This window comes from Silurus meridionalis, chromosome 10 (genome assembly GCF_014805685.1).
Source record: "Silurus meridionalis isolate SWU-2019-XX chromosome 10, ASM1480568v1, whole genome shotgun sequence".
In the NCBI taxonomy this organism is placed as follows: Eukaryota; Metazoa; Chordata; class Actinopteri; order Siluriformes; family Siluridae; genus Silurus; species Silurus meridionalis.
In genome coordinates this window covers 7,029,388-7,057,232 of record NC_060893.1, presented here as the reverse complement: position 1 = coordinate 7,057,232, position 27,845 = coordinate 7,029,388, and the positions used below count along the sequence as shown (strand labels likewise).

At 36.1% G+C, this 27,845-nt stretch overlaps 1 protein-coding gene across 4 annotated transcripts in view; it reads right to left on the bottom strand.

The window, feature by feature from the left end:
* LOC124392467 (GRAM domain-containing protein 2A) overlaps positions 1-26,804 on the bottom strand; it is a 32,607-nt gene extending 5,803 nt beyond the window's left edge. Inside the window, exons 1-12 of one of the 4 annotated variants that reach the window (XR_006927158.1) lie at positions 26,605-26,804; positions 15,727-15,782; positions 15,510-15,635; positions 8,589-8,646; positions 7,153-7,225; positions 6,838-6,941; positions 5,166-5,264; positions 4,738-4,809; positions 4,278-4,340; positions 2,234-2,387; positions 735-860; positions 368-475 (exon numbers count right to left, since the gene is read on the bottom strand). Coding sequence is in view for 3 of the 4 variants with exons in the window: in XM_046859542.1 (XP_046715498.1) it covers positions 368-475; positions 767-860; positions 2,234-2,387; positions 4,278-4,340; positions 4,738-4,809; positions 5,166-5,264; positions 6,838-6,941; positions 7,153-7,225; positions 8,589-8,646; positions 15,510-15,628 (944 nt within the window). In the remaining variant the exon portion in view is untranslated. Of the gene's footprint in view, positions 1-367; positions 476-734; positions 861-2,233; positions 2,388-4,277; positions 4,341-4,737; positions 4,810-5,165; positions 5,265-6,837; positions 6,942-7,152; positions 7,226-8,588; positions 8,647-15,509; positions 15,636-15,726; positions 15,783-17,089; positions 17,309-26,604 lie in introns of those variants that run through there. The other 3 variants (XM_046859542.1, XM_046859543.1, XM_046859544.1) reach the window with 3 other exon arrangements.
* Positions 26,805-27,845: the final 1,041 nt, after the last annotated feature.

Sequence of the window (27,845 nt, the reverse complement as noted above, 5' to 3'; positions counted from 1 at the left end):
AGCCATTGGTCAGAAAATGAGGAATTATGACACAAATCCTGTAGATCTCTCCCTGCTCTATCAATGCTGGTTCCTTTTACAAGCTTCTTATATGGCCTTGATGGACAAAGTTGTGTGTCAGATCCCCAAATAATGACTATATAAAGAAAAAACATCCCAGATTATATTTTTGAAATATTCTGTACACCCAGACATTTTAAACGTTTTTAGACATTTTAATCATTAAAATGATTTTATTCCTGCCTACAAGAAGAGACAGGAGATTGGCTCATTTTAGCCCAGGAGTGTACATTATATGTGTGTGTGTGTGTGTGTGTGTGTGTGTGTGTGTGTGTGTGTGTGTGTGGTTGTGTCTGTTTGAGCTCACCTGTCTCTCATGGGTAGTGTAGGATGTGTGTTGAGGAAGGAAAGCTGCTCTTCTAGACTGCAAACACGGAAAGCCAGGTAACAGGATGACATAATCAGCAGTATAATACTGCAAAGAATTACACACACACACACACACACACACACACACACACACACACACACACACACACACACACCTGGATATTAGATTAATTTCTCTAATTAGGCAAAAGCATTTTAAAAAGAGAAAAAGAAAAAGGACTGGCCAATAGAGGGCAATATCACTTACACATTATCACAATAAATCAAATACACATTAGTTCCACTAGTCAGTGATAAAAATGGCTTTTTATCTCTAATGAGCTCCAACTGATTTCCGAACATACTCAGTTGGAGTGGATTTGGTTTGGGCACATACAGCAGGATGAAGAATTTGAGGAGCTGGTATTCCATGTGACCTAGTTCTGGTACAGGCTCAGTCAGCAGAATATTCTCAGTCTCCAGATGCCTCTCTGGAAAGCACAAACCAGAAACAAAATATGTTTAAGTCTCAGCTACAGGATTCCAATGTACGTTTATTGTTTTCCTTATTCAGGTTTTACATTTGAGATTAAACTTCTTTTATTTATTTTTTCTAATCTAGACATTTCTTGTCTTTTTCCTGTATTGTTGATGTATTAGTTTATTTGGTATATCAGATTTCTGGACCAAATGTTTTCATATTTTGTAAGTGTTTAATGATCCAAAGAACTGATGTAACCCCTCCTTGCTTACACATGCTCAGGCTTATGTGGGTATGCTTTAGTATTTCTAGATAATCCTCTAATTTATGAGGTGTAACAGTGACCTTTGCCAGCAAAACATTCCCACCCCCATGCTTCACAGTTCAGCTATCCAAATTTCATACACATTTATGATATTTAGAAAACATTTATGATATTTGGCCCTAATCCAGAGCAGTTTACAAGTATTTAAGCAGTTGAAAGTTTGGGGCCTTCTCTGGGATCAGACAGTGCTGGTTTAGTGGTGCCATAATTTGAACCACAGCGCTACCACTTCCTTCACAAACCTTTTCCTCAATACACTAATTTATATGGACAGACTTATGAAGACTTGTAACCTTCTGCAAACCTGAATCTGGCTGTTTATGCTGAGCTGGGAATAGGACATTTTTCTGTGCACCACACCATTTTTATAGCATAACAATGCAGCATTTTCACAATGGAGCACTTGGAAAAGAAAGTTTGAAGTTCTACCATGCGTTGTAGAGATTAGTATTGATATGTATTAGACTTGTTCTCTTTTTGCTTTAGTACAAATTCCACAAGTGCAAATCAGTGTGTCTTCTGATAACACACCTTAGTAAAGGAGATTTCGCTGGAAAATCTGATCTTCTGTACAAAGCAGCTAATATAATCAGCTAATATGATCAGCTAATATGATCAAATTTTGCTTTGCTGATCCTGCGCTCTGACCCCAGTGTTCTAACATCACTGTTATATATGTGAAGAAAGAATTTCACTGTGCTGTAAAGTACATGTGACAAGTATAAAGCACCCTCCCTCTCTCCCTCCCTTCCTTCCTTCCTTCCTCCCTTCCTTCCTTCCTTCCTTAAACAGTTTGCTAGATAAAGTGCAGATTCTTGTATATAAATTAGGAATATAAAATAACAATATGAAATAACAATATAATAACATTTACTTTGTTTTAAATATTTTACAATTCTGAATCCTTTTTAAAATTTTTGACAAAAAATAAAATCCCAGATTTTAAAAAGTGGTCTGAAACTTGGAGCATGCTGAATATGACCAATATTAGCAAGCAATCGAGCTTCTCACATGCTCAGTACTAGGATATTTTGATAGTGTCTGTGTGCATGCTGTACCCTGCAATTGAGTTTCAGTTGCAAATGGAGGTTTAACAGCAGTGTTAGTGGAATTTCCCAACAGATCAGGTAGAGATGAAGAGACAGGTGAAACTGAAGGCTTCCTGCGCCACTTTAACACCTCAGGGTAAGTGCTGGCCACTGGGAACTCATCCTGAGAGACAAACAGAGCACAGAGGTTACTAAAGAATTTTTGCAAGTATGGATTTAATATGGATTAATTATTGCAGCTAACATGCTCTTCAGTGGCATTTGAGATGTGTTCTGTAATGAAAGCCTAATGAAATTTCCTTAGTAGCTTTATTTTAAACTTCGGTTAATGTTATCCAGCGGTACCCACAATACTGTGCAACTACCTACTGATTGAACATGTGCAGGAACACAGCAGAACCTTAGTACTTTATTCTGTTCACTTCTCTTAACTGGGATTTTTCATCTGTACACTCAAACAGATAAAGTACCAACGCTTTAAAATCGAGTTAATATCTCCATTACACTATGCTTTCATCTCATAGACCACTCAACAAAATGATGCTTTGTAGCTACATTGTGTCCTAGAATGTTCTGACTAATGTTTGCAGCCTTGAAATTTGACTTCAATTCAAGTAAATTTAACAGTCTAAATATTCACTCAAGTAAAAGTAAAAAGTAGCTCATTGAAAGATTTACTCTGAAATAAATATAATACGAATAAAATGAAAAACACTACAACCATGACTTCAGTTTTATGAGTTATGCACTTTCGGCAAGAAAAAAAAAATCTCCATCTCCATCTTTCTTTTTTGTGAGTTTAGCACATTTGCTCTCCGCCAATCAATGAGTGCAGTAGTTTCGGGGGTTTTCCCCCTTGCATTATTTTTCGATATACAGTAACTGTATATAAAAATGTAATTTTTGCAATATAATTAATTTTCTTTTACTTAGTAGTGGATATGATGTAAAATGTAGTTAAGTACAATACTTCAAACAAAACATACTTAAGTAAAATTACCCATTTATGAATCTACTGAAGCTACTACTAAAAAATAGAAGTACACAAATGTAAATTGTAAATTTTAAATGTAAAAAAAGAAATAAAAAAATTGATGTGAGTAAATGTAATTCGTTACTTTCTACCTCTGCCACTACTAATACATTGGATGTCTCATTGATAGTATATTGAGCTTCCAGTGAAACCTGACTGTTTTCATTACACACCTGCACACATGCTTCTTCACATGGGAAAGGAAATGCACATTGCGAACCACATAGACAGTGTTTGAGAGTGGAGTATTAAAACGGCAAACAATTTACAATCTTAATTTCACAGTGATTAGTTTGACATATTGTATGTACACTATATAGACAAAAGTATTAAAACACCTGACTTTTCTAACCGTATTGGCAACACAAATTTGAAGGTACACAATCGTAACTAATGTCTTTGTATGGCTTGAACTAAGAGACTCAAACCTGTTCCAGCATGATAATGCCCTTATGCACAAAGCCAGCTCCATGAAGATATGCTTCACATGGGTTGGAGTGGAAGATCTTGAGTGGCCTTCTATAGAGCCCTGACCTCAACGCTATTGAACACCTTTGGGATAAACTGGAATGCTGACAGGCCTCCTCACTTTTGATCAGTACCTGACTTTACTAACACCGTGTATCTAAATAGGCACAAATCTCCATACAACCCCCAAAATCTAGTTGAACATCTTCTCTGAAAAGTGCAGTGGATTATAACAGCAAATGGGGACTTAATGTAGAATGGGACGTTCATTAAGCACATACAAATCTTATAGCCAGGTGTCCACAAACTTTTGACATACAGTGTATTTATGTATCTAGCTACACACACACACACACACACACACGCTATCATTGTATAAGTCAACAGTTTCTGTCAAAGTAAAGTAAACAGTGTTAACAGAGTCAACAGTATTGTGTAAAATGTTGCAGGATGTTCTATAAAAACATGACAGAAACACACAACAGTGGATGAACATATGAACGTTACACAATGATACAATCTAAATTAATTCAAAGGATTAGAGTTTCTTACATTTGACAGTGATCCAGGCTCTTCTAGATACTGCTTTAGACTCAGACTCTTCTTACCATTGACCTGCAGAGCAAAATTCAATGAAAATTAACATTATAATAACGTGTGAACTTGAAAAAGGAGGCCTGAGGTGCAGTCTGCCTTACAATTCAATTCAATTGAATGTGGTCTATATTTTGTACTCCAACCCATGTAAAGCATATCTTCATGGAAATAGTTTTCAGCCATAGCACTGCCATGTTGGAACAGGTTTGGGTGTTCGAGGTCAAGTGAAAGGAAAATGTAACGCTACCACCTTCAAAGTCATCCTGCACACTAGATGGACAGAAGCACGTATGAATGAAAAATGTATGTGCCCAAATACTTCTGTCCATTTAGTGTATAGTGTATGAGGCCTGGCATATGCGATATAGTGACTGAGATGTGTGTTTGTTCTTGCACATGAGCGTGTTTGTTTTACCTGCAGATGGGTGCAGATTCTCCTGAGGACATCATACACGCTGTCCCGAGACAGGAGTGAAACAAAAACATACTACGGAAAGAGAGTTGAAAAAGATATCCAATGCAGATTTAGAGACTTGGTGTGATAATCATATAAATACGGCAAATAAAAAAAAACTATATCACAGGGCAACAATTGTGATGCCTGAGATACCTGTATCCGAAAATAACCAGTCATTGATACAGAAGTTCAGCTAGTGTTTATCTACTGTGATGTGTCTTTCAACCCTAAATGCTGCACAGTTTGTGTCTGCTATCTGATATTTGCCTATCCCATTTATTTCCACTGGCTGCTTTAGTGGCTGCTTCGAGACTGACTGCACTGTCTGGTTTGTGAACAAACAAACATACAATTAAACACGGGTGTACAATGTATGATGAGAGTACCTTCTGACTGGTGTCTGTAGTGATGACAAGGCCATTAGGGACCAAGCCAGCTGTTTTGTGCTTCTTCACCAGACGAACTGAAACTACAGGGATGGCCACCTGAGACACACACAGACGCAATAAAAAAAAAAAAAAAATAATATTATTAACTTATTAACTCAAACCCAGCTCTCTTTCATTGTGAGTCCAATTTTCCGGTTCTCTACTTTTCCTAGTTAAAGCACATTCAAATCCGTTACAAAAGGTTTTATGTAACTAAGTCCAATGAACCATAACAAAAAAATACAACCAGCAGAGAAAAATGGACAAAGTTACTGATTGCAGTAGGTCAAGAGTTTACGGTGTTCTGAGTTTGGGATTAAGTCATGAGCCCTGTGTTCTAGTGACCTGTGCGCATAATTTAGCAGACCAAGCTAAAGCCTTAAATGTGTACCGATTTAAATAAAAAAATTAAATAAAAAAAAGGAAACATCAAAAGGACCTGATTTCCTTTTCTCTGTCTCCTTTCTATCGAGTTTTTTTTTTTTTTTGGGACAATTTCTTACGGGTATGCACAATCATGGTTGGTGCCTCCTCTCCTCTCCAAAAAAGAGGGGTAATTACAAAAATTAATACACTGCATACAATCCCCCTCATTTGCAATCCCCCTCTGCTCTGCATATACTGCATACCCCATTTTTTCTCCTCTGTTTTGGGATGATCCTTTACAAACTGGACAGGAATACAAGGAACAGTAATTCAACTGAAAGCATAGTCTGTAACTAACATGCATATAACTATATTATTTATGAGGTGGCATCAAAAAGTTTCGAGACTAACTTTGTTTACAAGAAAGAACTTTATTTATGTTTACACACCATCACCTTTAAAATAGTCCTCTTGCACAGCAATACACTTCTGATATGTGTCCGTTAAGTCTTCTTTTCAAAGCGTGTCAAGCAACTTCTGCGCGTCGCGCTGGATCTCCGCAATGGTGTCAAAACGTTGACCTTTGAACTGCATCTTCATCTTCGGGAAAAGGGTGAAGTCCGCACGAGCCAAATCTGGCGAGTAGGGTGGGAGTACGGTGGGTACATAAGTGCACAAGTTGCTGTATGATTTAGTCATTTTTGGGGGTTGAGCTCGCTGAAGGTCTTCTTGAGCTCTTGTCGTCTTTCAGTGATGTTCTTCCACTCATGAAGCCACCGTCAAAACACCTCGAACAACTGATTGCAGAATCGGCGTATGTCATGTCAAACGTCTCTTTGGCAGATTTGCCCAGTTTCACTGAGAATTTCACGTTTGCTCTTTGTAATCGAATCTGCCGTCAATGATGAAATCGAAGACGTGGTATCGCAAATGGGCGGAACAGCACCAGTTAGCACCATTAGACTAGAAAGCTTTTGATACCACCTCATATATTGGGGAGGAAAAGGGTTTTAATATAATGCGCTACTTCTATACCAAAAACTCTACCGCTATCTGCTTTATCTATTGTGACTTGGAAGCTCATTGATGTTGGACATCTAATTGAAAAGTTGTGAAATTCCTACTTCTTAACCTTTTCACCAAACAGGGAAAAACTTCGATATGGATCTTCACCAGAAAGAAAAATTAGATTTCCGGCTCCAGTAGAGCATTTATTGAGCGTGTGTAAGTCAAACTGTTTTCCCTCGTGCAAAAGATTACGAACCTTGATGTCCTTGCCAAAGAGGTTAGCGTAGAAACACAGCCAGTTGCGGGAAATATAGAGTCGCCCTTGCAACAAGATATCCCTTAGGAGAGCGCACGAGTAGACTAAGAGTTGAAGCAGAAATGCAGTTAGGGTCATTTTTCCATCTTTTGAAGTGGTTTAAGAAGCACAGCTGCCAAAGCAAATGCACTGTGGTAATGACTAGACGATTACGTTTCTGGTAGTGTGTACTGTAACTGATATACACATGTTAAATAAACCTATTCGACACTGTTGAAACACATTTAAAGTATCAAGTATATAGCTAAACCGTACCTTTCATGAGGATCTCCTCTTTGGGAAGGTTCTGGAAAAGTTTGTGGTACTGAGAGTTGTACTTGCTGACAGTCTGTAAGGGGAGACAGGGTTAGATGGTGAGCAGGTATTTGCCTGTCTGCCTGCTTCAATCCAGGTTGGATTCCGGTTTTAAATGTTCAGCATTCATTATTTTCCTTGCAAATACCTTCGAAATTATGATTAGATATATTATGGTGTGTAATTATATAAAAATATATATTAACACTGATGTAATTAAACACCCTGTACATTTCTCCATCAAGTCTTCATCTAAAGTTACTAGATAAACACACTCATTCTACAACTCTGAAGAAGCCACTACAGATTGCTCGCAAAGGCAAAAACGCAATGGGAAAATGTTGATCAAAATCCTTAAAAAAAACAATTACGAACACATGTTGAACATAAATACACACCAAAGTAGCTTTCTCTCCTGCGCTATAATATTAACAACAACTAGATATCAGAACATTAAATTAACTATGTGACAATTCAATCATTTAGAGATTGACAAATGCAAACCTCCACCAAATCAGCCATAACTCTAGTCATTTCCTCACCTTGATCCACTTTCCCAATCTCCCAGACTCCAAGACCATCTTACTGCTGCATTAGTCTCCAGCAACACTATTTTCCTCACAGCTATCTGTGAACTCAAAAGCTTACTCCAGTTGATCCCAGAGTCTTTACATCCTTAATCTGGTTATCTTCACCCTTTGGGGAATGGAAAAGTCTCACACCTGCATCTCAGCTGGAAAGAGATTTCCACTTGATAACAAAAAAAAAACCTTACTGAAAACCTCCATTGAGGTTTACAAATCTCCTTTCCCTAATGTTTAACCATGTAGATTAATCAAATGAGAGTGTGGAATGCCAAACTGCAACAGAGCACATTGAGGAGAAAAAAGGAAACTGTTGGTGATCAGGACTCGCACTGAAATCAGACCTGCTGATATGTTTAGTGATTTGTGAAGTAATGCCTCATTTCAGTAATAGGACTGACATGAAATGAGCATAAAAACAGACTCCCAAAAAAAGAATCATTATAGCAATCAACCTCAGTTAGAAATAAACTGTACAACACAAACAAGTTCAAATACACAAATAGTCTGACGTCAGCTGTGTGGAGCTAACTGACACAAATTCTTTTCTCAAGACGTGCTGTATAAATAAAAAAAAAAGGACTCACATATACACCTACTTAAAAACATGTACAAACAGCAGTACCACTACAACATGAACATGAAGCCAGTTTCGCACACACCAAACAACAGAACAGTTCGAAATAAAGGAAACTGTTGAATGGGATTTGAATGCTTGGTTTTCACACCCAGGAAATATTCACCATAATGAAAATTACTTAAGTTTCATCCTGGCTGTACAAGACTGGTAAAAGAATGATAGATGATACTCACAGATCCCCGATAACATTTCTTTACATCTTCGTAAGAGAGATCGTCTATCAGCTGCTGCCTAGGACATGCAATAAAACACACATACACATTACAAAGATATATGCAGAAGTGTGCATATACTTTATAAGTACATTTATTGTACGGAATGTTTGTATCAGCCAATAAAACTATATTATATTGAACATGTCATTATTAGTGATCTGTAGCTACATCCCATAAAAAAATGTTAGGAGCAAAATATAAAAGTAAGTACTACCTGCAATACAAACTTACCAGAGACACAAAACACTGCTTTCAAAATGCATTTGAATGTAGGTTTTACTATGAAAATGTTGTTTTACATACAAAATGTACACAAATGCAACTAAGAGAGCTGTTTTAAGTAAGTCATGTTTCAATTGCTCTATTAACAGTGTCGTTCCAAAATATTTAAAAGTCAGCTGCTCTTATTATCACATTAGCAGCTGGATTCTGAGTGCAGCAGTGCAGTGCCATTTTGCGTGTGGAATTTTGTGTTTATGCCCAGGAATGCAAATCCAGCCCTGGTGTATAGGTAAAAGAGCATGTTGAGGCATAGCCTTTAACCCCACAGACACTGCTCCTCCCTGGCTGCAAAGTGTGCAAATACTGCTTCCCCCAAACACCACTCTCTATGCAACTCATTAGCACTTCTGGTCTCGGGTGCTCAAGAGGCAGAAGATTAAGAATTTTATATATAAAATTTGATGGCTGCAACAAGTCTCAAAAAAGTTGGGATAGGCAACAAATGTTTATATGTAATGTGTATAATATATATATGGCAGAAAACAAGCACAGAGTTTTGCAGCAAAATAAATTACAATAATTGTAATGTAACTGTGAAAATTATCCATAAAAAAAAGGGGGAAAAAATTGCTTTATTATTAACCTCAGTCAGCTTTAGAAATATCTGACATTATCTGTCTGGAGCTCACATTAGTTAGTGGACCGATGTCACTACCACAGGAGGTATAATATTCCATTATATCATGTATATTATATTATGAATATAACTCCTAGCATTATTCCTAGTATAGAAAGCTTTAGTAGATCCTATTTTCCTTTTTAATTGATTAAATAATAATTTTCCTGATAATCTGGGTGACAATGGTGAAGAAATCCCTCCAGACTGCATTGCCACAGAGATTAAACTGGACCTGTAGCTGCCTGCATCAGTCACCTATATAATCATATTTATCCAGGTATTATAATTAATTATGGTTATATCATAGCCTGGATACCTGATTCTGATTGGCTGAAAGGTGTGCACTCGAACCGTTTAGCAGCTGAAGTTAGTTATGTCACTGTTCTAAATTAATATGCTGTCTTATAAACGACTCTAATCATAGTAACATACATTTGCATAGAGTGAGACACCTGACACTGCGGAGACACATGTAATTCATACCCACAATATCTTTCTGTTTCTCTCAAAGCTATTAAGTATAATCCATTCAAATAAACGTAATCTTATCCCCGTCTTCGCATCGGATGGATCTTTCCCTTCATGTTGTACATTAAAATCGTGTAACAAACACCTCGCTGTGGACAGTAGTGTATAATAACTGCATGCTGTTTCACCACCTGTACACAAAGTACTCAAATTTAAATGTTACTAAATTTATTTACAAATGAATAAAATGCATACAGTGAGTATTATGATAAATATTATTAAGCTAATCTTTGGCACAAATTACAGCTGTGAGCTATGCGGTTCCAGACTTACCTCAAACCTCAAAAAGACATGAAAATAAAGGGGTAAATTATTGACCAGGTCAAGTAGGTGTGCTAGAGCAGGGAAATCACCAGGACCACAGTCGGGTTTATCTGCCCTACATCCTTTGGAAAAAGACTTGTGCAATCAAGCATTCTAGTCTATGAACATGAAATGTGTCAAAGCTGTGGAAAACACATGTAATGCTTAGTTCAGTCTTGCATTTGTCACATTTGTGCAGTTTGACAGGCGTGTTTGTGAGTTCTAAATTAGCAAGTAAGAGAGGAAATGATATTATTGGTACATGCCATATCATGACAAGTCAAGCCCACACACACATTCTGCAAAAGAGCAATAGAACAGTCATGGTGAAAAAGTTGGAATCCGGTATCCTGAGTCATCAGTGTGTCTGTACAAAGTCCGACATGTTTTGGCACGAATTGTTATTGTCTGTGGTAATTTTTTTTTTATTTCGGAAATAACTGTAAAATAAATACTAGAGGAGTAGGTTTACTATATATAGGCAGTGGAGGAGCACAGAGCTAGGAAAATGGACAAATGTATTGGGACACTTGTATATGTTGTTTCTCCCCAAACAATAAGCACAAAATTGGATTTACACAATCTAGCATGTCTGTGGATGTGGAGATCTTCAGCTGTTCCTCCAATTCAACTAGGAGGCCCAAACCTGTTCCAGCATGATAATACTCCTTTGCACAATGCCAGACAGATCTTAATTGGCCTGCACTGACCTCAATCCTTATTGAACATCTTTGGGATTAATTGGAATGCTGACTGCACCTCAGACCTCTGAACCTCGCCTATATTATTGCCTAAACAGTACTAACACTTTTGTAGGTGAATGAGCACAAATCTACACCAGCACATTTTAAAAGCTAATGGAACATCTACCCAGAAGAGTGGAGATTATTATAACAGCAAATAGGGACTAAATGTGAAATGTTAAAAAAAGCACATACCAAACATTTGTCCATATAGTGTACGTTTAGAATCGTTTTAAAATGTACATTTATTTATACTACAATGATGTAAAATATTGGATCAAATGTACTTTATTACTGTACTTATGTAAGTTTTGGCTACTTTCCAGTTTCTGATAATGAATATCAAAGAAATAAGCAACTTTTACTCTCTACTTAAAAATCTGCATTTATGATTCAATATATGTACTTTTTATTTCACTATATTTTACCTTGAACCTCCACTTAAGATGTCATTAAGGCTCCCCTACACACATTTGCTACCCATGAGTGACTTTTTAGCACCGCTGGCCTCCTTTTCAGTCCAAAAAGAGCTTAAATATATATTGCAAATACTTTGAGAGACAGCTTTTGTTGAAGTTAAATAAAAAATATTGCCCCTCTTTAAAACTGAGAGCTGCATCCAATCACAGTCAGCTCTGAATTCTTCAGTTTGACTTTATCTAAATTTATTTACTTTCATTTTATTTGTCCATTGAATACTAATGTTTCCACTTTGTGACATAAAACTGTAATTTTATTAGTTAATTTAAGATCCCTTTTTTTGATTGCTTTATTACTTTGTCTTTTTTGTTGAGGTGTATTTGATTTGTGTTTTAGGAAATAAAACCTTACAAATCAACTGTTTTGGGCTTTTCACTAACATCTGTCCTGGTGTTGAGGACTGGTGCATCTTTGAGCCTGCGTTCAATATGAGTCAAATACTCAAGTATTGTTCAGGGTACTCTGTATAAAATGCCTACATTTTTTGTTAAAGTCTACACTTCAGTCGTGATTGTCTTATTACATATCTATACTGCTGGTATACAGAGGCAATGACAATTAGGTTACAGTCCAAATACTTATGGACGCAAATGTCGAAGTTTGTTGCTTGACTTTTTCCTATTTCGAATCCTCCTTGAGCATCGGTCCCTCAGGATCTCATTGGAATTACATAATAATAAAACAGAACATTTGATTAAAATGTAATAAATTGTTAGTTATTGACTTACGCAGAGTTCACACTTGTGCTTTTTCTTCAAAAGAAGAAGTCTCATCAGGTGTGCAAGCTATCCGCACTCATGCACCAAGTTAAGTGTGTACTTTTTGACGGTACTTTATTGTCTATAATTTTGTGAAGCCTGGGAAAGTACCAGGAAAAACCCAGAGTTGTTATGGGTTTTAATATATAGAGTCAGACATTCATAGGATGTGTATACGGTGCTCACGTTACACATTGACTGCTTTCATTCATCCATCAGTAGCTGTTGTATCCTAGACAAAGGCATTGTGGTCATAAACGTTGATAACCAGAAATCAGGAGCTAATAAGCTCAGCGTGAAAACATCTTTTTATATTCCATCCTGATGTACCCTAATAGGTTAGAAATGGGCGAGAATGCACAAACATTCTTGACAAATTGAGGCATGTGATGTAGCGTGTTTTGTAGCTAGCACGGTATCAAACAGAGATTACTCGGGCTTTCTCTCATTACTAGCTCTCTGTGTCTTTGTGAGTCTAGGCAGAGAAAGGACGCAGCTTTTATTCCTAATGAGGCAATTTTTCAGGCTACTGAAATACACTGAACGCCTTCAGTGCACTCAGTTCTATCCATGACATCCTTTTCATTTCACTCATTTCACTGTCTTTCCTGTGTCACACACGCATCCTGGTTACGGAGGTGCTGATGTTACATTACTGTGTCGTGATTAGCGATCATTTTAAAAGTTCCGTTACAATTTCTCTATGCAATTTCTATGTTTGCCAGATTTATTTACCTGCAACACACATTGCAAAGTAGTTAATGGATACAAATACACAAGTGTGAATGAAAACAGTATTTTCCTGTCACTTTCATATCATTTTCATCTATTTAAAAGGCATATGTCCCGTGAAAAAGCCTTCACATAATGAATCAGTGTCCTCTACTGCTCACCTTTACAGGATTTCTGCAGGTTTCACCAAGTAAAACTTTTTAAGACCTTTCTAAAACCATTAAGACCCATATCACGACATCAAAAAGCCACACACATAAATACATCGTTAGCATTTGACCTTAACCAAGCCTGAAATAAAACAATTTCCAAGCCAAGTATTGCTAAACTTGCATTTCCTTATAGCTGAAAAAAACAATTTTTATGTCTGTGGTACAATTCAAGAGAGATTCGCTCTAAAAACAGAAAGCTGATTGGTTGTTGCATGTTGGTCTTATTTGTAGTCATATGGCAGCGAATTATATTTGGAAAAGCAAAAATAAGCATTAAAACACAAAGGAAACAACATCAACAACAACAACAACAAAAAACATTCTAAAGTGCTTCAGGAGTTTTAACATTTGAAGACCTAAAATATTCATTTTTTACGATTTCTTTTTACTTTTTAAGAATGTATCTAACTCTACAGATTTTCCTGAACTCATTCTGTATAGCGTTTTAACCATAAGCTTCAATATTTTGTGGAAAAGGATTGAAAAACCCTCCTTCACCTATAAAGACAAATCTTGACCTAGCATGCTAGCTAGAAATAGCATTGGAAAGACTGTGTAGTAAATCTGCCTGATAATGATTTATGATAATGGATCACGAGTGCAGCTTTTTTCCCTTGTAATAAGTGTTTATGAGTTCTATACTGCAGCATTAGCGATGGGCGGTGAGGAATTGTAAAGGGTTGTGAGGGACTGTCTATAAAATGTCTTTTTGTTCTGACACCATGGCTTAAACTACTGTTTTTTTCATGTTCTACATATTTTTTTTCCAGTTTATTGATATTATTAGGACAAAAAATTTTAAGATCCTGGAAAAGCTGTAGTTTTCAGCAAAATGTCACCATGTCAAGTCTTTTCCCTTTGCGGCATAAGTAATACAACTTGCATTGTGTATCACTTCCTGAACCTATTTGTGCATCAAAAGCTTGACATTCAGCATGTGGAAAAAAAATCACGTTTACATATCTAGCAAGCTTTTAGACTTCATATCTTTCTAGAAGACTGACTGTCTTAATCAGCGTGTCTGTTAAACTGGCTCCTTACACAACATAATCATTGCAGGGAGATTAGAAAAGCAATCTGAATCTGAATAGGTCTGGCTTCCTGTCAGGATTAGGGTGTCAAATGTTGCTTTAAAAAAACCTTGCTATATAATAACAGCCTGAGGCAGCTGCTTCCTCAATGGAACAATATTTTTGATGTGTTCAGTATATTATTACTTATATCTAACAAATTACATCAATGTCACCAGTACTCAGAGACAATTTATCTGGCTGTATCAGGGTTTTTTGTTTTTTGTTTTTTAAACATGTATTAGCTTAAGGTTATCTTTCTAACCTTATTGCCTTTTTATGTCATTCGATCATTCAAACCAAATAGCCTTTAAATCATAAGCATATGATACAGTGTTCCCAGGAATAAGGTTATGATAAAAACCTTAATGCATTCACTATGAGCTAAATGTAGCATTTTTGCTTCATATATATATATATATATATATATATATATATATATATATATATATATATATATATATATATATATATATATATATAAAAATATCAGTCCGATATTAGGTGATCAGTCTGTGGCACTGCTGAAGTTTTATGATAGCCATGGTTTCTTTGACAGTGGCCTTCATCTCATTTCCATTTTTTTTATCTGTTGTTTCTCATTTTCATCTTGACAATACCACATAGATTCTCTATGTGGTTCAGGTCTGGTGAACTTATTTATTGACGTACAGCTGTTATCACTTAGAGTGTACTCACTTTTGTTGCCAGCTATTTTGACAATAATGGCTGTATGTTAATTTATTTTCAGAGGACAGTAAATTTGTACTGCTTTACAAGCTGCACATGGACTACACTAAGGTATATCCAATTTTTATATTTATAGTATTGTTCTTTGATAAAATATAATAAAATGGTGATGGATGGATGGATGGACGGATGGATGGACGGACGGACAGACAGATATTTTTATGGAAAAAAAACACTGGGTTACAGTATGCTTTGGAGTGTGAACATAAACCTGAGTCTGATACACACTCGTTGTCCCCAGTGAAGCGTCATGGTAGTACCAACACCCTAAAAACTATCCAGTATTATCCTTTGACAAACAATACAACAAGGTGTATGACAAAATCCCAAGTCATGAACATCTGACTAAAGGAGAAGTGGTGTTAGATTGAGTGACGGCACTTGTGTGTGGTGTTTTCTCACATGATGGCTTGTCTGAAATGATGTGTACAGTGTGGCTCATCCTCTTTTTGAGGGTCACTGGCCTCTTGCAGGATCACCAGACCCACATCCTCGCTCTGATCCATTTGTTCTGCCATCATCGTAAACCTGAGAGAATTCACAAAACAAAAATATATATTTAGCCATTAGGCTCCAAGTATAAATCCCTAGATCGTTCTGGTGAAAGATGAACTGGTACCTTTATTCAGAAGTGTGCAATAGTCATCTTCTTTATTCCTTACAAGTCCAAACAACCTGAACAAGATGAACATGAAACAACATAATGAACCTTTTTTATTTAAGCCATGGCAAGTGTATCATGTGGCTGTAAAATCTCGACTAGAACACTGCAGTCCAAGCTGTACTGCTTGTCCAGGCTTGGCCTCCTGTCAGCCTTTTTATAGACAATCTCCAACATCTCTTTCCAATGAGCTCAGAAAGGAAAACGTGACGACCTCCATTTAGCTCCCTGCATGACCATGATCTTTTACTATGAACAAAAACACCACCATGCATCCAAAAAACTAAATTATGTCATTTTTTTTCTCATACATAGCAGCACTTTTTCAAGATGGAGATTATATATTCATGGTGAAAACCAAATGAAATTTGTGACATTGCTCCTGACAAGTGGGTGAAAGCACTTGTGAAAGCACTTTTAAATGGGTTGCTCTATATTACATAGACCAGACCCTTTAGAATATGACCCTCAGGTCAAAGTTGATCCTTGTTGAAGCTTTAGCTTTGATTTTTGGCGCTTCTTACGAACAACTTTGGGCACTTTTGACATAGACAGCCAGGTAAGGTTATGCTGTGGAAAGGAATATAATGCTAACAATTCTAACTTAAAAACACAGGTAATGAGTCAGTTGAAAACCTGAAAAGCACATGGGAGCTCATTCTGAAAAAAAACATGGCAGCATCGACACATTATCAATTAGCAGCAAATCGTAATGAGCTGAACTTTTTAATAGAGGTATACATTTGCGATCAAGGATTTCAAGTCATTTTTAATATAGAAAACACTTGTTCTATATCAAAGAACCACATTTTCTTCTAATTGTGTACTTAACAATCCTGAACAAGCAAACATCCTTTAAACACATAATTTTCCAAGGGTTTTTGCTGGTTGAAGTTAGATTCCTGATTCAAGTAAGAATCTACCACTGTTACATCAGTGTGACTTAAAATGGACACTAGACCAAAAAGGGGGGTGGGGGGTGGAAATGCAGATGGGGAGGAGTGGACAATGTGTGAATTGCTAAACAGGCTGATAAAAAAAACTAAATATAGACAGAAGAATGTAACCGTCTGCATCAGACAAGAAGAAGCAGAAGGTGTGATGAATGGAGGGTCAAAGACAAAACCTTTTGCTGGAAAGCCTGATGTATAAATGTATACGTATAAATAGGCATTCACATAAATGGAAAAATGTAAACGGGGAGAAGAATATGTTTGAAAGATTTTGCACTGCAGAAAACTGTTGATGTGCATGATGTGATAAATATATGAGACATATTTATAACAGCGCTGCTCTATGTGAAAACAGAAAGAACTCATACCTCGGTTGACTCGTGCAACATGTATTTACCCGCCAAAGAACAGCTCCTTCCTCATAGCTCGTGTACAACTGAAAAATCGTTTAACAAATATGCTTTAATGCTAATCCTTGCTTCACCCAACACTTTTGAGAATTTCTCTCCAGTTCCAACCCAGTGTAAATGCCGGGCCTGTCTTCCTGCTGTCCAAGCACAAGGGTGGCACTGAGGGAAAGTGTTTGTTTCTCTGGAATGCATCCAGGGGAAGAACAAACAAATGACTCCCCAGGGAAAGTGCGGAGCTACTCGGAAGATCTGGCACCGTGTTTGGAGATGTGATTAGAATCAGGACAGGAATGGAGGCCGAGCTGGAACACACAGTGTCGCCTTCATAGAAAGGGCTTTTATGTTACGAGTCTCGCCCAGAGACACAGTGAGAAGAAGGTGAGACAAGAGTGGAACACATTTTTAATATATTACATGCTGGATATTCCTTTATAAGTGTAAAAAATGCCCAAAAGCAACAATAATCCACATTAAAGATATTTATTAGTCTCCTATGTCTACGTATATTGTCATATAAGGCATTTGCAAAGTCACTGAGCTATGACGAACGAGTTAACATTTTCCACACAAGTAACAACGTACAGCTGTACAAATCTCACACTAGCACAGAAAACCGTGGGAAGCCGAGACAAAAAGCAGTGGGTTTCTCCTTGGTGCCTATTCAACCTGAACATTGACCTATTCACTAGAATTAATGGACGGGTTATATTAAGGACAAGGAAGCTAGTGGAAGATGAGCTTGTTTAGGACAAAGCTTGTTTTATTCCAAATAAATGTCCTTTATGTACACTTCTGAGCAAACTGGGCCAAGCCTTAAATCAGGTCAAATTACAATTTATTTATAATGCACGTTTAAAATCAATGACAAAAGTGCTGTACAGAGCATGTTAGAGTGATACAGATAAACAAATCAAATAGAAACTTTATACTCACAAGCAAAAACTAATTCATATGTTTTACGATGTGACTCAATATCATCAAGATTTGGTCATATGGAACAGGAACTCGTTCCAAAGCCTCGGTCCAGCAACTAAGAACGCTTTGTGACTCTTTGCTTTTAATCATGTCCAGTAGAGTCAACCGTAAGCTATTTGAGGACGTAGTCGCTCTGAACAAATGTTGAATTTAAATATGATTGGAAATATGATTTCGGCTTCTCCCATTAGGGGTCGCCACAGCGGATCATCCGCATGTTTGTTTTGGCACATGTTTTTACGCTGGATGCCCTTCCTAACGCAACCCTCCCCATTTATCCGGGCTTGGGACCGGCACTATGGCTTGTGCAACCCTAATAGCTGGGGTTGGTTACCTGACCAGGATCTAACCCGAGCCACAGCGTTGAGAGCACCACATCCTAGCCACTAGACCACCAATAAAATGGCACAAAAATGAAGCATTCAATAAAATTAACTAAAAAAATCAATGGTTAGAAAATTCACATCTATATATTTCTTGTACTTTATGGTAAAAATCATGATACTGATTCAGTCCAAATTTACTAAATGTTTCACCATCTCATCAACTAAAGCTATTCAACATAGAATGGAACCACATTTACTTTTCTTTCTGTTCTTAAATACTACAACTTTATATATTTGTTTAATTATTGATCATTTTCTGACAATTGTTATAACCATTTAAAGCTTTTTGACCCATTATTTTTGCCAAGGAGTACACACAACAACAATAAAACTGCCAACTCGGTCAAACTTAGTCACGTATAGAAAAGTGACATTATGTCATCATAAGCTTTATAGAGTGAATAAAACACTACTGCAATGGAATCATACTTTATAGCTCTAGAATAAAAAAAGAAATGATATCCAAAATATTCCAAAAAGAAATCCTAGTTTCTATTTCATCATAGTCATCATCACAGTTATTAACATATAGTGATAAAGGTATACAGTGGATTTTTGTAGAATATTGTGTGTATCAAAGTATAGAAGAGATTGAAGGGTTATGTTTACATTTTCGACCATTTGGAAACATTTGGTTTAACCTTAAAAATAAATACTAAATATAAAAATAAAATATATCTAGGCATCAAATTTACATCTATTCATAGTCCTTTATTACTTTACAATAGAGAAAATTCGATACTCCACAAAAGGCTGTACTCCAACATTTTGGCAGCTTGTTCTTACATACATACAAAAGAGGGATTCAAATAATATCTTAAATGATAAATATTTTTTTCCTCTCCTCTCCTGAACATTTTTCCAGGGTTTCTTTTTGTTGTTAAATTTATTTCTTGGAAGGATAGTTTACAAATTATGAATGTCTATAAGGTGTACAAAATTGTGTCGTGAGCTATGGGAAGATCTGTTGGAGCAAAAGTATTGATTTTGTTGTTATATTAATTACATTATATGGATTGTTATATTTGTATCTTGTTAAATGACAAGTTTGTTTGAGGAAAGTAACAGCGAGCTAATTTTCTTAAAGGTTTATAATCAAGGTTTACATTTAAACACATCTTTGCTAGAGAATATTATTGGATGAACATATATTTAAATATCCATATTCATATAGTTAAACAGTCATAATACATAATCCTCTTTTGCAGACTTTGCAATTCTATGATGCATGTTTTTTTGGTCATATCGCCACGTCACGCCATTAACCAAAGCATAATTTCGCCATTTCTGTCCATGTCTCATGAACTGTGTTAATATATTTTCCACAGTCGTAGAATTTGATTAGTTTAGCATCTGATTGGCTCGATGAATTTGTGTGTGAAAATTAATAGGAATTAAAACCCAAGAAGCACAAACACAGTGAGCTTATTATAGCAAAACAGAGTCACCAGATCCCACTAACAGTGCCAATCACTAACACACCTCAAAGGTTAATAATTTTTTGTTTGAAACCGGTAGAAGTAATAAACATGACTGGAATGTCGATTAAACGACCTCCTCCAGTGTTGCAGTTCTTGGCCACATTGTGTAGGTTCAAGCCTGCAGGATGGTTCAAGTTTAAGGAGAAATTAGATCAATAATGAAAGCGATGTGTGTGGAATTCAATATTGTGGACTGTGGAAGAAAAATTAATGACAATCCAATTCACAGTAACGGGAGAAAATGAGCTTCTGCTGTAAGATGGGCTGGATATATTTACTGTTAAATACTCATAGACGCTTAAAAAAACCCCACTGTTTTATAATTAATGTATGAAAGACCAGTGAGCCTTTGTGTGTGTGTGTGTGTATATATATATATATATATATATATATATATATATATATATATATATATATATATATACATATATATATATATATATATATATATATATATATATATATATATATATATATATATATATATATATATATATATATACAGTACAGACCAAAAATTTGGACACACCTTCTCATTCAAAGAGTTTTCTTTATTTTCATGACTATGAAAATTGTAGATTCACACTGAAGGCATCAAAACTATGAATTAACACATGTGGAATTATATACATAACAAAAAGTGTGAAACAACTGAAAATGTCATATTCTAGGTTCTTCAAAGTAGCCACCTTTTGCTTTGATTACTGCTTTGCACACTCTTGGCAATCTCTTGATGAGCTTCAAGAGGTAGTCACCTGAAAATAGCCCTTGATGCCTTCAGTGTGACTCTACAATTTTCATAGTCATGAAAATAAAGAAAACTCTTTGAATGAGAAGGTGTGTCCAAACTTTTGGTCTGTACTGTATATATATATATATATATATATATATATATATATATATATATATATATATATATATATATATATATATATATCGCAAGGTTTTGACTCTCTTCTTTTGATGGTTCCTTTTTCAAGAAGAATTGTACATATACTATACTGTAAACTTAACAAAAATTGTGAATTACTTGTCATAAATGTTTTATTTACTATTTTAAATTAATAATACAATAATAAAATCGTTTTTCTAGCAATTTAATGTCCTTTATTAGTACAAACTAAATGCAACACCGGACGTTCGAGCCATTTAGATTTTCCGCAGGTTACTTTTAGTCCAGTTCCAAATAAAAAGTCGCGAACTATAGAGGTTGTGATTATCGAGGTTCCACTGCTTACATAAATATAGACAAATATTTTTCTTTACATATTTATCTTCTGGTAGACGCTAAACTGCATTTTGTTGCTATGTACCTGTACTATGCATTGACAATAAAGTTGTATCTACCAATTAGAACCTCATGTGGTAGCATTGAATCTTCCCTTCACTTGAACTAGGAGACCCCAACCTGTTCCAGAATGGCAATGCCCCTGTGCACAAAGCGAGTTCAATTAGGAAACAGTGTACATGGTTTGGAGTAAAAGATCTTGAGCGGCCTGCTACAGAGCTCTGACCTCAAGCCTATTGAACACCTTTGGTATGAATGTGAATGCTGACTGCACCATAGGCCTCCTTACCTCACCTACATCAGTACTCTACTGATCAGTACTATCTTTACTAACACCCTTGTGGCTTAATGAGCACAAATCATTGCAAGCTCACTCAAAAAAAAAAGTGTGGAGGTTACTTTAAAATGCAAATGGGACTAAATGTGGAATGGGATCAAAAAGCAAACTATACAAATATTATGGTCAGGTGTTCACAGACTTTGTGAATGTAGTGTATATTTGCAGTTCAGTCAAAAACTAAATCCGTTTGCAAGGAGGATCTAAGAGCAGCATTGGTTAATTTGATTAAGGCCATATAAAGCAACATATTGTGAAACATTTCTCTAACTTCCATTCTATATACGTTACCTGAATTAGGCAAGCGCACGAATAAAGAACAGTGCACCGTATTAGTGGACTTCATTTACTTAACTTGAGATATTTTAATTCAAAAAGCCCATTTATATATCTCAAACAGTGTACATACTAGAGCTGTGCGATATGGAGATAGAAAAAATGTCTACTGATAAACAGGAAGATGTATCATCTACATCGCCAATGTACAAAAGCTTATTTTCTGCAGCCGATTAATGTCAATGAGGTCAGAGCTGGAAGCTACAGTACTAGCGTTGTGCTGTAACATAAACAAGACGAGCACAAATAACACAGGACCTTGTACCCAAAAAGGGAGGGACTTCAGTCAAATTGGCAGCTGAACAGTGTTTTAATATTTATTTATTTTTTTTACTTTGGATTCACATTGTTCCCTTTTTGACAGTGTTTTGTTTCTCTTATTCTCACTGGTAATAATTTCTGTGGTTACATTCACTGGTGTTACGTTCAGCTGCAGTGCATGCAGATAGTTTGCAAAGATAATATAAAACGATAGATGTCATTTCAAGATATGAATTTATTGTTCTGTCAGATTTTGTCTGCATTGCTACAGTGTACACTTTGCTGTAACATGTTCTATGTATGGATAATGTATAGTTCAAGCACTTTTCCAAATATTGGTGTAGCAATAGTTTTTAGGGTTTTTTAATTTATGTATTTAATGCAGGATACATTTCCCACTATAGTTAAATATACAAACAAAGATTTCGAACGTTTGTACGTGTATTATAAACATATAATAAACAGGTCTAGTTTCTGAAAGTTAAACTGAAATAAGGATCTAAAACAGATAGTTCATAGTTCCCAGTTAAGACGGGTAAATTAAAAAGGACCTTCAACACAATAACACACACACACCACACCACACACTATATTTTGATCCACAGAACTAGACTGCGTTAAAAAGTCCACTGGAAAAATATGCAAATAATAGACTATATAATAATCCTCACATAACACCCTGAATACTCCATTAATAAACATTATACTTTTTTTCCGTATTTGTCTGCTTTAGACCAGTGGATCCAATGAAGCTTAATTACAACCTGTCATTATCATAGTTATTATATTTTTATTCAGGTAATAAGTATAGATATTGATTGGCATCGATTTAGTTTTAAAGTAAATGTACGTTTAAGTTAAATCCCAACATGAATAATTCAAAAACAAGTCTACTACTTATAAATGTCAAGTCAAATAGGATCTAACATATTCTGGTAATGGAAAGTTCCAGAATAGAGAGCTCTAGTAAATTATTCTCATTTAAAAAAAAAGGCTTGTTTGATGCATGTGAAATCTATTTTTTTGGTAAAAATGGATCTCTGACGAGTCTGAAAACCTGTGCTTTATACACAAAGACCTTCCGCTACTTCCCAAAAGACATTGATTAAAATGCTGCCAGTTTCCTGCTGATCCTGATATCTCCCGGGAAATCAAAAACAATTACATTCAGCAATGCAGGGACACTGACCCATGCAGACCATGGTATTGTGCCCAGAGGCCTCTTGTTTAGGGAAGAAAAAAAATTCCTGAGAGAGCTGAACCTTCAATGGCTTCCTTGTTCTCATGTCCTTGGATGATCTCTTTGTTCGCTGCAATGTAAGCTGACAGCAAAGTCCCCTTCCTTAGACTCTCTACTTGATTATACATTAACATTTCTTCAAAATAATACCCCTTAAAGTCATTTTAGAGTATAGAAATACGCTCTGGAAACCCACTTCATGCAAAGTGATGCATTCAAAAAAGAATTTTAACCTGTGAGAGACTGTAGACTATTTTTTAAATGGGATCAATGTGTGCTACTGTTGGAAGTGGTCTGATTTGATGCTTATTTATTAGAACCCAATCACTCGCCATTGTCATTGTGACACCTTACGTTTCCAACCATATGTGGTTCCAACAAACTTTTATCAAAAATGTTGGAGGTACACAATTGTGTAGGATGTCTTTGGATGTGCTAACATGAAATTTTCCCTTCACTTAAAACTAGGAGACTCAATCCTGTTCCAGCATGACAGTGACCCTATGCACAAATCCAGCTCCATTAAGATCTTGAGTGGCCTGCTACAGAGCTCTGACCTCAACCCAGTTCCTAAATTTCCTAACAATATTGGCTGGCTGAATAACAAATCTCCACAAGCACACTCCGAATGCTAGTGGAACATCTTTCCAGAAAAGTGTAAGAAGTTCAAAAAGCACATACAAATCTTATGGTCGAGTCCACAAACCTTTCTAAGAAATCATTATACCAGGTCCTAATCATATTGAAACAAAATGTACAGTATCGTTTTCAGCACATGGATCTACAGGAATGTAGCAAGCTGTTCCATACCCTAGTGTGCAACAACAGAATAACATTCTTCTTCTTCTATTTTTGGCATAGCAGACTTATTTTAGAAGATCAGAGGTGAATCGAAATGTAATTCTCAGCTCACTCTACAAAGGTCTGGTATGTCTGTATGGTGACCTTTGAGATGATCTTGTCAGTTCTGGTGGTTCAGACGGGATTTAAAAGTTTTAAGGGGATTCATTGGACCAATTATGCAATTAAAACACATTTTTGAACAATGCAGCTCAGTTCATTCCAGACAAAATAGATCAAAAATCAAGAATGAGTAAAATATGTGAAACAAGTATTTGTTTTACTGCTATTAAGAAGAAAAACATTAATGTACCATACATGGTTGTAAAGTACTGTCACATTTACAGTCATAATAACACATACTCACACAAATGGCTTACAGTTCATGAAGAAAATAGCTGAGAAATCCGGTCTTGGTCAAGAACCCAGCCGATGGAAGTTTGGTAATTTTGGGATTTAGCTACAAATCAGAAGGTTGTGTGTTCCAGTCTCAGCACCCCTGAACCTTCAATTCAACTGGCGTTCCATGAACAAGAGCCTTAATGTTCAGCTCAGTTTTTTCTTGCCACAGTCTAATGAGCAATTGTACATGATGTGTTCTTTTACACATTGTAAATTGTTACAGTACTTTACACTACAGTAAACATTTTACAGTTTGGTGTAAAGTTTACTGCACTTTCACATTCCTTGTTCTGTTTCACACCATTTACAATGTTTACACTGCACCACCTCTTCAGTGCCACTCGAGTATCCTGCTTGTATTGACAATGCATACACCCCCACTGCAATATTACTCCACACTCTCACACTGTACCTATATATATATATATATATATATATATATATATATATATATATATATATATATATATATATATATATATACTTGCATTTTTTTAAGATTGAAGATGAGACAGCTAAAAGACTGGAGCACAGCTTTTCTTTGCAAAAAGAAGACTCCATGTAATGCTGAGGAGTTTCACACCAAACATTTGAAATATTATTATAATTTTACTTTTGCAAAAAAAGAAGACTAAATAAGTGAATTTCTGTATTTTTCTTCCAGATATTGCCCAAACAGTTCCCTACAGCAAAAAAACACTAGCAAACGGTGGCGCAGGTGGTGCTTTTGTTAGATTCTTTAAAACATATAACTTTAAAAAGCCTACGATTTTACCATTTTGTGTTTGGGTCATTTCTTTTGCCCAGGAGCGTGCTATATATACACACATGCAGTTCATATACATATACACTCTTATTCTGTTTATTTTAGAAGACTTCTATCTATCTATCTATCTATCTATCTATCTATCTATCTATCTATCTATCTATCTATCTATCCATCCATCCATCCATCCATCCATCCATCCTTCCATCCATCCATCCATCCATCCATCCATCTATCTATCTATCTATCAAAATGTGTATGTACCGGTATGTATGTATGTATGTATGTATGTATTTATCTATCAAAATGTGTATGTATGTATGTATCTGTCTGTCCATCTGTCTGTCTGTCTGTCTCTATCTATCTATCTATCTATCTATCTATCTATCTATCTATCTATCTATGTATGTATGTATCTATCAAAATGTGTATGTATGTATCTATGTATGTATGTATCTATCAAAATGTGTATGTATGTTTGTATCTGTCTGTCCGTCTGTCTGTCTGTCTGTATCTATCTATGTATCTATCTATGTATCTATCTATCTATCTATCTATCTATCTATCTATCTATCTATCTATCTATCTATCTATCAAAATGTGTATGTATGTCTGTCTGTCTGTCTGTCTGTCTGTCTGTCTGTCTATCTATCTATCTATCTATCTATCTATCTATCTATCTATCTATCTATAAATAAGCCTGCAACAATTAATAACAGCTAAACATGCAGCAGAATTAGTTTAATAAAAAGTGTATGTATTGAGCTGTCGGTATTGTAGTAAACAGTGAGTAATAGTCTAATAGTCGACACACATTTAGACTCTAAACGACTAAAGAATGTTATAGTAACACTGAACCCCTTTATAAGAGTGCAGTGTCCTGATGATGAGACCCTCTGCCCTGAGCTGTCATTCCCTCTCGGTCTTATTCCTCCACTTCACCCGCCACGTAGCAGCAGCCCTGAAAATAAAAACGCTCCGACGAGCAAAGCACGAAGACATGAACCCTTCCAGATAGTTTATCCAGGAAACATGACTCTATAGGAGACTACATTATAGACAACTCTGAAAACTTTACATGAAGGCATGTAAACTCCATATCCTGTATAATAGACCTGTAGATTATTATAATTAGTGATAATAAGGTAACAGCTCACTCACCTTTAACCGCAGCACCAGCCATCAGTTCCCACCGGCGGCTCCTGTGCTCCTCACTCCGGACACAAATGTTTCAGAATGGATCCGGACTGTCAGTGAGCGATGCGGAAATAAAACCCTGAAAGCCGGTATAAATAATAAACAGCCTGTAGCGGTGTCTCACTCCTGCTTGTTGCGCTGCCTGGACTCCGTTGTGTTTCTTGAAGAGAAGAGGGGGCGTGGCTAAACAGACGCACCACGGAAAGGAAGGCGTGGCTTTGACCTCTAGTCACGCCCCTTAAATCTAAAACGGAGGAACGCGTGAGGGAGATCCCACGTGGTTGTTCTCCTGTACACCAACAGGCACATTACAGTACTGGATATTTCTGCATTAGAAAATTTACTTGAATATAAAAACAACACAAAAAATGGACAGAGGAAACAGATAAGCAGAATCTTAGGAAACTGGTTAGACAACTGATCAGAAGGTTGTGAGGTCAAATCCCAGCACCACCCAGCTGCGACCCCTGGGCCTTTGAGCACAGATGTGGAAATCATTGAAATATATTTACACATGTTACTGTAATTGATTTGTGTGTATGTGTGTGTGTGTGTGTATACTTAAAATCTGTAATTTAACATTTACTCCAGTATGTTTAGTTTGAAGTGTTGCACTTAACTCATTTTAAATTCTGTTACTGAGTAAAATAAATAAATAAATAAAAATAATACAAGGGGGAAAAAAAGCCACACTGGAAACTACTGCATTGATTGATGTGCATACAAACACGCTAAACTCAAAAGACTGAAAGGTGGAGACAGACAAGAGAGACACCAAAGATGCAGACTCAGCTGAAAGCTAAATGCTATTGAATCGAAATTTTCTCACTGTCTGAATTCTAAAACTGCATTTGCAATTCTCTCATTAACATAAATTACATTCAGGAGGGTTTTTTTTTTGTTTGCCTCTGCCAAATACTGTAAATGTAATTGTTAGGGGTTTGTCTGTGATAGATTTACAACTCTAATAATTGAGCAAACACAATTCATCTAATTCTTCTCTTTTATTACCATATAAAGTTGAAAAAGCTGACCCTAACTGAATTTTTTTTCTTTTCAATTCCCACTCCTGCCAAACCCCCCATGGGGTTTGGTGACCCCTGCTCCAGCCTATAAGCATCATAAGCATCCCTACTTCTGTAGCACAAACTACTTATTGTACTATTATACATTTTGCACTCGCTTTAATTCCACATTTTCAACCT